Raw genomic sequence first — 11,835 nt, 5'->3', positions numbered from 1 at the left:
ATGATACTAAATTTTATAAACTTAAATTAACTTGACAAATTTATAAAATAAAATCTATAGGACCGTATAATAACAATTATAATGTATAAATATAATTGTTTCTATAAAGTTTAGATGTTTTCAAATATTTAAATTTACCTTTTTAAATAAGTATTTTTTTAAAAAAAATTACAGTAGATTTTAAAATAAATTATGATAACCAGACAAGTTTTTTATTTCATTTTAAATAGAAAATTTCAAAGAGAGCATTATTGTAATATTTTTCTCCAAAATTAGAAAGAGTAATTTCTAAAAAATTATAAGAACATTTTTTTTAAAACCTTGTCCAAACACATCCGAAAATGTTTTTTTTTTTAATAATTTTAGTTTTTATTTTGTTTGAGCATACGAGCAAGTTCACCCCAAATCAATAATTAAAATTTCATTACATTCATAATTTGTTATAAATATGCACATAATTTGTTACTTATTACCTCTAAGTGAGATAACTTAGAAAAGACATATCCAAAATTGTGAATGGAGAATATAATCATAATTAGTTTCGTTAAGAATAAAGAAAAAAAAAACTCCAAAAATAATGTCATGGAATTTTTCCTTTTGTATTTAGTCCATCCATTTGAGCAATTGTCTAATGACAGTCAATTTTTCCAAATATTTTTAGACTAATTACTTCTAATATTATTTCTTAATGTAGAAAGTGAATTCTTAAAGGTTGAATTTTTAAAATTCATATTTAATATAAAATTATTGAGCGGTGTAATACTTAGTAAAAGTTACATCGATGTAATTATAATCCCTCGCTCTCTCTCTATATATATATATATATTTTTCTCACCATATATGTTTCATTAAATAAAAAATAAAAACTACACAATTTACTTAATCAACTACTCACTCCACAATTTTGTTTTTATTTTTTTTTAGAAAAATATTTTTTAAATAAATCAATAAAATATAATAAAAAGGTAAAAAGAATATTTAAAAAGAGTATATCCTTAACATATAACCATACATTATGATTTTGATTAAGAGTTACTTAATGATCACATGGCTACTTAAAAAGTCACATGATTAAATCACTAAAATTAGGTTAATTGTGGAGAGTTGAAATATATATAAAAAAGATTGAGTTCAATGATCATTATTTACATCGTGAATGTAATTTTTTACTAATGAAAAAAAAGTCACATCATTATTTATTCTTAATCATATGTTTGTATGATCTAGATTACTCCCTCGCATATAAACACTCCTCTCACTTGTTTCAATTGTTTTTTATGTGGATAAATTATATACAAATCCTAGAATCCACTACTTTGTTTACATGTTACCAATAATACATGAAAAGTAATGTGTAGGAAAAGTTTCAACTGTGAAGTGGAAGAGTCACTTTGCTTTTTGAGTTTGGGGATGAGGGTTGAAAGGGTGATTGGTAGCTTACCTACCATTTTTGGTATGGAACAATTGACCATTTGCTATGTTGGTATATGCCACATAGGTTCTCTTGAATGAGACATTAATGTGATATCATCATAATTCATAAATCTTGGCTGATTTTTTTCCTTAATTTTTTATAACTATATTATTAATATTAAGTATTTACTACTATTCTCCATCAAGAACTTATTAATTATCTTTAATAGAATATATTTTTTTAATTACAAGACTTAAATTTAAAATCCTATTGAAGGGGATTGACTCCACTACTATTCAGACCAACAACAACTTGTTGGTAAATATGTTGATAACTCTTTGACAATTACTTCCAATGAAAAAAATGTCAGAAACTGACGAGATAAGCATGGACGTGCATCATGTGATTTTCTATCCGTGGATGTGAGACGATAACATTAGCGTTCAATGGTATCATAATTTGAAAATGATATAGGATTTGTTTGTTTTATGGTTTCTGTCACACGACAGTGATTTTCTGGACGATGTATGTATCAACTGTAAATACAAAATTTAGGATTCAATCAATTTTCATGAGAATAAACAGTTATTTTCTTATGTAAAAAAAAGTGATTTTAGCTTCTAAAATAGGAAGACTATTAGTCCCTGATTTAAAGAAAATTAAAAATTAAATGAAATTAACAATAATTTTTAAAACTACAAATCGATAATTATATTAATTCAACATTAAAAAAATTAATCTTTTGAAGTTTAAAATGACGATCACCCGATAGTTCCTTTTTTCTTATAATAAATTACCCGATTACTCCAAAATTTTATATTATAAATGTCCTGTGCTTGGTGTTGCATTTGTACCTTTAAATACTAGAAGACTCACCTATAGTAAGAAAATAATATATTTTAAAGTAAAAATATGAATTTATAATCATCAATTAGACATTAATGAGATAAATTTGAACAATTTCATTATTATATATATAAAGACAATTTTTTCCTATAATAGAACTCTGATAATTCAATTCAAAGAGAGCATTTGTACCACACAAAATGAAGCCTTTTTACACACCACCATACTTACAAGGATATCATCACCAAAATACGACAAACATGATGAAAACAATACAAATGGGTTAGTGTAATTGCATTTCCAGAAGACGACGAAGGTGAAAACAACTTCTAGAGTAAGCATGTTGGCAATAATGAACATGAAAATGAAAGATACCAAAATTCTGAGGCCAATCACGTAAAGAAACGTGCAACTGTGTTTTTTTACCACATTACTATCAATATTGCCTACCATTCTAATTTTGATCACGTCAAAAATAATACCGTAACTCAGTACTATAGGTAGACTTTATTTTTAGTCAATCTCAAACTAATCATGTACAACTTTTTTATAGTAATGAAATTTTTAGTTGACAAACTTTTGATAACACAGATCGTGTACATTGGGAGGCCAAAATGATTACAAAGGGTTATAAAATGGTGAAAATATAAGGTTTTCTCAACTGGGTGGCGTACCCTCACTCTTGCCTTGATTAACAGCCTCTAGACATTCCTTGGCACGTTGAACTTTGGACTGGAGATAGAAACTCCCATTCTTGGCGTTATTCTCAAACAAAGTGTCATATTTCTGCATGCATGGCAAGAGATATTTTTAAGCAATTATTAGAACAAGAGATATATTATATATTAACATCATAATATATAATACGCACAAGCTTGAATTTTATCAAACATTAGCATCTGATTTTCTAATCAATGGTTAAATATAGAATTAAATAGGAATTTAATCTTGTAAAATGAACAAATTTTAATTTTAATTTGATTTTCATCTCTCTAAAATCTGAAATTATTATTTTTAGCCTCTATAATTACATGACACTGGATAACGTTTTGTGTATATTATCATGTTAGTGTGTGATGCTTCTAATAACTTTTTTAAATACAAAAATAAATACTATTTATCTACCTCAAAATAAAAGTTAGGAATAAAAAATAGTAATTTCAGATTTTACGGAGATGAAAATAAAGGATTAATATTTTATAAGAATCAAAATCAAAATTTGTTCATTTTATTTTTATAAGGACAAGAATAAGCAACTTCAAATTTGAGGCATAAAAACAGAATATATATATATATATATATATATATATATAAAAGGAGGGTTCAAACGACACCGGTTTAATTTTTACGAAGTATTACACTGCTCAATAATTATATATTAAATGTAAATTTTATAAATTCAACCATTAGATAAAAAGAATTTTACTCTTAGATCATACATACAAAATTTAATATTAATCCAAGATGATTTTATACTTCATTCTTATAAAACAAAATTGACGTAATATATATATTTCAAAATATAATAAAATATGAACACTTTGATTGCCTTCAAATTGTTCAATTTTAACAAAATTTGATATAAACATATAAAATGATATGAAATTATAATTCAACGGTTGAATTTACAAAATTCACATTTTATATAAAGTTATTAAACGGTGTAATACTTAATAAAAGTTATACTCGTATAATTAGTTTTGACAAGTCTATATATATATCTAGAGAGAGAAAGGATTTGTTTATTCCAGGAGTAAGTCTAGGTAGACTTACTCTACTCAATAACTCATGTTTTACATCAAATATCAACGCTCCAACGGTTGAATTTAAAACTCTTAAAGTATGTTTGGATGAGGAATTTATATAGGATAATTCATTTATTTGAAGAATTTCAATTTCCTTGAGGTGAAATGCTTTGTTTGGATGAGGAATTTACAAAGAATTTAAAATCCAAGCATTTGTGAAATTCCTTAAAATAGTATAATTTCAAATTCTCCCAAAAGTAGGAGAATTTGAAATTTCTCATATTTATTTTTCTTATTTCACCTATATATTTTATCTTATCTCTTCATTCTTTTAATTATTGGATATTCAAAAATATTTTTAAAATTATTAAATATTATTTTATATTAATTTTTAAAATTATTAAATATTATCTAATATTAACTTTTAAAATTATTAAATATTTAAAAATGGATTAATATTTATTTTTATAAAATTTAATTTAAAAATTTCAACATATAAATATATTTTTAAAATCAATTTTACTATGATGGAATCAAATTATCATATTTAAACTAATAATTTAAAATTTAAGAAATTTGAATTGACTCATCCAAACAAAACATTTTAAGAATGATAGAAATTGAAATCAAAGTAATTCAAATACTAAGAGTTTAAAATTCCTTGAATTTGTAAAATTCTTCATCCAAACACACTATTAATGCATAGATCAAATATGCAAATTTTTAAAAATTTAAAAAAACCATTTGATATTTCGTTTGAGAAGGGATCTGTTTACTCAAAGAGTAAGTTTACCAAGACTTACTCCGTTCAATAACTCATGTTACACATCAAATTTAAAGTCTTAATGCATAGATCAAATTTGAAAATTTTTAAAAAATTTGAAAACCGTTGAAATTTGATATAGAACATAAATTATTGAATGGAGTAAAGTCTTAATGCATAGATCAAATCTGAAAATTTTTAAAAAATTTGAAAACCGTTGAAATTTGATATAGAACATAAATTATTGAATGAAATAAAGTCTTAATGCATAGATCAAATTTGGAAATTTTTAAAAAATTTGAAAACCGTTGAAATTTGATATAGAACATAAATTATTGAATGAACTAAGTCTAAGTATACTTACTCATGGAGTAAACGTATCTATCTATCTATATATATGAACTGAAATAAAAAAAAAAACTTGCTTATTTTACAATAATTAAAAACATATTGAAGCCCTAGATATATAACTCTATTCTCTAAAATGCATTCCTAGCAAGTGCTATATTAAAAAAAAAAAAAAAGGTAATAATATACCCATACACAGATGATACACTAACCTTGATAATCTCCTCCCATGGAGTTTCTTCTGTAACACCAAGAATCTGTCGAGCCTCTTGCTCTGTCATCACCTTACTGGCTCTGCGGATAGTATTTTGCATTGCCTCTTGTGCAACACCATTTTTTGAGGCATCTGGAATAAGATAGCATAATGTTAAGAAAATGAGCAGATCTAAAGCCGTGGTGTCCGTGTGTATACAGTAAGAGAAAGAATTGGCTAAGACACAAATGAGAAAGAACAAAGGAGCTAACACAAATCAAGTGTATCAGAGTAAACAAATACGGTTTTTGACAAAGATGACGGAATTAAAGAGAATATAAAGGAACTATACTGGTAAAGTTTTCAGCTTAGTATCAGATGTCATATATATGGAGACCTAAGTTGCTCAAAAAACATCAAAGACTTTGTAAATAAGAGGGAATAGCTTAGCTTGTTATCCTCACTTATCAAATCTAAAGAAAATAAATAAATACTACTTGAGGAATGAAGGAAAGGAAACTTCTAGGTCTTTATGAACAAAAGAAATATAAAAAAAATGTTAACCAATGAGAATTCAAGTTGATGTCACACCATGAAGCTACAGAAGCAAGTGATGGAGCAGATAAGAAAGAAGACTAGTGAGTCAAAACTCAGTTTGGATTCTGCCTAGAAGATTGACAACTTAAGTCGTTATCCTTCAGCAGGGAATACTCAGAGTCAGAGTATATCATGGTAGAAACCAAGATCTTTTCACAGTATAGATTTTGAGGAAGCCTATAATAAAGCCCCTCATGGTATATCTACCAGTAATTTAAGTGTAGCATATATTCAAAAATGAACATGGATATGTTTAAGGCAATGGAAAATCAGCAGACATGTTAAGGCAAGAACATATAGTATCAAGTTGTCACCCTCTATGGATAGGTAGAGGGAAATGCAAAATGAAATGGTGGGAGGCTACTATTAATTAAGAAGGATAGAGTAAATGTAGTTTCTTGAATCTATGATCCAGAATCAAGCACAGTTGCAGCGGCCTACATGTAACCACTAACCAATTCCATCAAGAGGGAACATGGTTTGACTCATGAATATTGAGCCATTTTATTCCATCATTAAGCCCAAATCCCAACCAACAAACAGCAATGCCAAAGAGCTTTACACTCTTTCCAACCAAAATGCAAAACTTGTTCCAAAGCTCCCAAGCAACGTAACAATACAGAAAGAGATAATTATAACTCTCTGAACTTTGAAAACATGTAACGCAAACATGAAGACAAATAGTCAATGGAGGATGAGTCTGACAAACCATTTGTATTTATTCTATCATGTACATCAATTCAAACAAAACGTTTGCTCTTACATAAACCTCTTAAACAATCAACAGTTGTAATACTAATTAATGATTTGATCGAAATCTTTATTGTATAGATTCTGTGCAAGAAACTGTCCTTTCATTCAATAAAATTGGGATGCTCAGAATCTGACTTGTCATGGTGTGAGTAACACATATCTGAATAATGGGTGCATTGAATAGTCCCAAATGAAAAGGGAATCAGTGATCAATTTACTAACAGAAGAAGCCTTAGTCAGATATGAAAATAGGATATACAGATAAAAGAAAATAAATATTCCAAAGGCTCAACTCTCCATTGCTAAGGATCATGAAAAGGAACAGCACTGTAAAAAGCTTAAGAATTCAGGTGAAGTTTTATAAAAGGTTCTAAAATCTGAAAGCTCACAATACATCTCTATTTGTCAAAACAGGAAGAAAAAAATATATATATTGTTCAGCACCATATCTAGGTCGGCAGTGCCTCTGTTATACATAAAGAAGAGGCCTAACCAATGTAATGATTCTCCCAAAATGAACAAGACCATGCCTATAAATATAGAGTAAGCAAGGGAAAAAAAAGTTAAGAAAATAATTTCCAGAGACTCAAATGACTGCATGAGTATAATAATGGTGGTTTTGGCATCCAAACACTCTAGCAAGCACCATAAATTACACTGTGCCAAAGCCAAAGTGTTTTAAAAAGGAAATCATCCTAATCATTTATCCCAGTAAATAAATCCTCCTCAATAAGAAGAAACCGTGACCAATCACTCATCCCATTTGGACTAGCAACAAACTTCCTAAATAATCAAGTGATTCCACTTATCATCCAGACTGCATTGTAAATTTTACACTAGAAAATGCCTACACACAGTGCCTTCTGGAACCCAGAAACTTTCTCTAAAATGAAACTTGGGTCTCTAGCCAAGCCACTATCAGCATTCAATATAAGTACACTTTCCTTCATTTAGCAGTTTATTGCAAGCAATTTCGTGGAAGTGATTGAGATTACCTCCCCTTAGTTTACATTTCCTGCAATCCTGGCCTTCACTGCATTCACATCTAATCTTCTTTTAAAGAATCCCAACAAACTCATGGTTTTATTCCTTTAAAAAATCCTGTCAGCTTGTTGGAGGTCTGATAGTCAATTCTCACTAGCTAATCTATAAAAAAAAAAAAACCTAATTCCTGGAGAACCTCCTTTAGAAGCTACCTATAATGATTACAACTTACAAGTTGATCATGAAGCATGTAACCTCTCCCAAGTTCTTCTCAAATATACTATATTACTACTACTGAACCACAAGAAACTAGTTATTCATTCAACACTGTTTGAATATAAGGGCTTCAATAGATATGCAGACCAATTTCACCTTAAATTTTATTCTGAAATCTTCCAATGAAATGATTCAAATTTGTTAACTTTGTTGCCCAAGGAAGGCCATGAAATCTTATGCCCCAACCTGGTGGAAAAGGAACATCGTAACTCACATGAATCTCTAGATTATATACACAGCAACTAAATTCTTAAAGATGCGTAGAAACTGACTGAACATCTAACGACTAAGGTTATGTTTCAGAATCGGGTTTTGAAAGAAATGGAATGGGAAGGTCTTAGAATGTGGGTTATGGGCCTAACGGCTTGTAAGATGAAAGTTGTCTCCCACTTATAAACTCTTTATTCGTCTTTTCTCTAATTGATGTGGGACTTGGGTTCTAATATACACCCTTACGTCCAACACTATTAAGCTTAGTACATGGATAAATTGTGAGTGGACCCTTTTAATTATCTAGGATATGTAGGACTTGGATTTTTCCAAATATACCCCCTCATGCTCAACACCATTGGGCTTGGGGCATATATCAATGGTAAGTAACCCTTTTAGAGTAGATCTAGATAGCTTTGATACATAGTAGTTAATAGCGGGCGGAGCGGCCGCTATAACGGCGCTCTAGAGCGCAGCGGCCTGACCCCACAATCTTCATGCTGTCGCGTGGTGGATGTGTGTCGCGGCCGGAGCGACCGCGTCAGTGGCAGAGCGGAGCGACGAAAAATCGCGGAATCGCGGAATCGCGGCGCGATTTCAACATACCCTTCATTAAGGGTAAGTCTGTCTTTTCAATTGGGCGTTTCTTGCCCTAATGCTCCCCTCTCCCTCTCGCAGAACCACTTGGTTTCTCAGTTCTTGCACTCCCTCTCCTCTCTCTCTCTCGGACGATTGTTTCTTCTCTCTTGAGGACGATCGTGGACACGCAGTCCTCCAGTTCTGCGACGAACTCCAGCTCTAACGTGCCTCCAGCTCCGACGCGCTTCCCTCCGCTCATCATCTGTCTTCTCTCTTTTTAGTTTATGCAACAGAATTTTATTTTTAATTTTTTATTAAATTTAATTCAGCAAATTTTATTTTTAATTTCTGATTATATTTAATTTAGCAAATTTTATTTTTAATTTCTGATTAAATTTAATTCAGCTGATTTTATTTTTAATTTCTGACTAAATTTAATTCAGAAAATTTTATTTTTAATTTCTGATTAAATTTAACTTAGAAAATTTTATTTTTAATTTCTGATTAAATTTAACTTAGCAAATTTTATTTTTAATTTCTGATTAAATTTAATTCAGCTAATTTTATTTTTAATGTCTGATTAAATTTAATTCAGTAGATTTTATTTTTAATTTCTGAATAAATTTAATTCAGTAGATTTTATTTTTAATTTCTGATTAAATTTAATTCAGCAAATTTTATTTTTAATTTCTGATTAAATTTAATTTAGCATATTATTAAAAATGTTTAATGCATGAATTTATAGTTATTTTTTGTTTTTTTAGCTTTTATATATATATTATTAATTATTTAATATATATAAATTAATATTAAAATAGCAGTTATTCCGCTCCGCGTCATCCCACTATCCCATTTTTAAGGGTCGACCGCTCCGCTCTGCTATCCGGGATTGACTACTATGCTTTGATACCATTTTAGAAAATGAATTGGAACCTAACTCAACCCTACAAAATCGGCTGGTAAGGTAAGAGTTGCCTCCCACTTATAAACTCTTTACTTGTCATATCTCTAGTGAAGGTAACATTTTTATTTCTAATATTATCTAATTTGATAATTTTTTAAATAAAATGATAGATTAGCATTAACTTAACATCCTAATATTTTGTTTATCTCTATGAACATTTTGTAACTCTCTTGACTTACAAAAAAAAAAAAAAGCTTGGTACTCCTTTCTCTTTCCATTCAAAACCCCACTCCTAAACATATCCTAAGTGATAAAATTATTTGGGTGTTGGATAATAATTTTGTTAACCAGCATTTGCATGTGTATATAACTATATTTGCAAGGAAACAAACAAAAATTAAACCAAACACCATGGAATCAGAGAATTGAAAAGTAAATGAGAAATAATATTCAAGTTACACTTTCACATATTCCAGGCATTACGGAATAACAAAAAATATTTATTTAAAAAACAATAAAATTTGTTTTTATAAATCTTGTCAGCCTATTGGAATTCAGATATACAATTCTCACAAAAATCAACATACCTAATTCCTAGAGAACTTCCCATTTATTAATCTTTAAAAGGGAGAGTTGCTGAAGCGAAATACTCACCAAGTGAAAAGGGTAAGAATACTTTAGTGGACTCAAAAAGAATGGGATATCATCAGTCTAAAGGCTTGTCAAGTTGTCAAACAACCCTTTAGCAAATAAACTTTAATGATCTAGAAATTGACCATGAAGCATAAAACCCTCTCCTAAGAGAAACTAGGATTTCATTCAACACTAGCTGAACAAGAGGACTTCCCTTGCCATATAAACCAATTGCACCCCAAATTTTCATTTTGAACTCTTCCTTTGTAATGTTACAAACTTGTCAACATTATTACCTCGTAAGCCCATGACCGCCCTCCCTTTAAAAATAAAAAAATAGCTCCTAAAAATCTTTAGACAACAAACTTTGCTACTAAATTCTTAAAATACTTAATATCTACCAATTAAGTGATAAAATTATTTTAGAGTCAGAATAATTTAAGCAGTATTTTCAAATGGTATGTCCGAAGAGTATATATCTAAGGAAACACAATAATTAACCCAAACACCTATAAATCACTAATCGGAGAACTTAGTAGTAAATAGCACAAAATTATGTTTGTCACACAAATCACAAATCATTCAACTATCACGAATTTTAAAAGCTTACTAGCAAGTGCTTGACGATATGCTTGAACAACTGCTCTTGCCAAGATTCCTCCGCCCATCACAATCAAGTTTGCAAGAATCTTAGCGGCCTGCATACATAAATCAGTTAAAATTTAGCTAGAGGAAGACTGTTCCAGAAAATTTATTGTACAGAGTCCCATTTACAGATAGCACAATAATGAAGTGAATAAACCCACTTTCAAAGATAACCTCAACAAATATTTCTCTCTTACATTTTTTGTTTCTCTTTTGATACCTGCATCAAAAAAGTTGCCCCCAATCTATTTCTTGAAAAAAAAAAAAAAAAACCAACAAACTAAGCTACACCAACACAAATAAAAAAACCACAACGAAGTCATCCACAGATGGCATGTCTAGGGCTACACGAAGAAAGAATCACAAGCTGAATTTCTGTGTATCATACATCCACATAACAGTTATTGAAAACAAATCAATTTAGGTTTGGCAAAAAACAGATAGAACACCCTCTTAGAAATCCCATACCTGCAAAAAACCCATCTCAAAATTCAACAACTAAATCTCGTTAAAACCGTAGATAAAAAATCAAAATGGAAGAATTTTTAGCCCTCTTTTTGCACAGAAGCTAAACAACAAAAGAAACACAAATTTTCTCATTCTTTCCGTTTCCCAAGAAAGCCAGCCAACAACAATTATGAGAAGAAACAAAAAAGAGATAAATGAAGGTACCATAGCTAGAGAATCAGCAAAATGAACCCCTTTATAATCCACAAGTTTGGATTTTTCTTCTCTGCAAATGAGAAAATATAGAGATGCGGGACCCAAAATTGAGTTAAGAAGAAGTGACGTGAATTGTGGGTTTACAGACGCAAAGAAGATCAATATTTTGCAATAACAAAAGCTGCGCAGAGAAGAGGAGGAAAAGATGGTGACAATGGCCAAAGCTAGGGTTCCAATTTGGGAATTGTAAACTATTCTGTCTGCCACAGAGAAAAAAAATGT

General features: G+C 29.6%; 1 protein-coding gene across 1 annotated transcript; it reads right to left on the bottom strand.

The window, feature by feature from the left end:
• Window positions 1–2,657: 2,657 nt before the first annotated feature.
• LOC109790501 (mitochondrial import inner membrane translocase subunit PAM16 like 2) lies at window positions 2,658–11,831 on the bottom strand. The gene is made up of 4 exons (XM_020349665.3): window positions 11,563–11,831; window positions 10,856–10,943; window positions 5,329–5,462; window positions 2,658–3,046 (listed from the first exon to the last, which is right to left on the bottom strand). Exons 1-4 carry the CDS (start codon window positions 11,563–11,565, stop codon window positions 2,918–2,920), a joined length of 354 nt encoding a protein of 117 aa, XP_020205254.1. The 5' UTR covers window positions 11,566–11,831; the 3' UTR covers window positions 2,658–2,917.
• Window positions 11,832–11,835: the final 4 nt, after the last annotated feature.

Source organism: Cajanus cajan, chromosome 1 (assembly GCF_000230855.2).
Source record: "Cajanus cajan strain Asha chromosome 1, NIPB_CcT2T_4, whole genome shotgun sequence".
Lineage (NCBI taxonomy): Eukaryota > Viridiplantae > Streptophyta > Magnoliopsida > Fabales > Fabaceae > Cajanus > Cajanus cajan.
This window is presented reverse-complemented; position numbering and strand designations above follow the sequence as displayed.

Excerpts from the sequence above, each read along its gene's own strand:
- LOC109790501 (XM_020349665.3), bottom strand. Across the intron at positions 5,463-10,855 it reads ATATCGTCAAGCACTTGCTA|ATGCCTCAAAAAATGGTGTT; the intron begins GTAAGCTTTTAA and ends ATCTTATTCCAG. Across the intron at positions 3,047-5,328 it reads CATGGGAGGAGATTATCAAG|AAATATGACACTTTGTTTGA; the intron begins GTTAGTGTATCA and ends CCATGCATGCAG.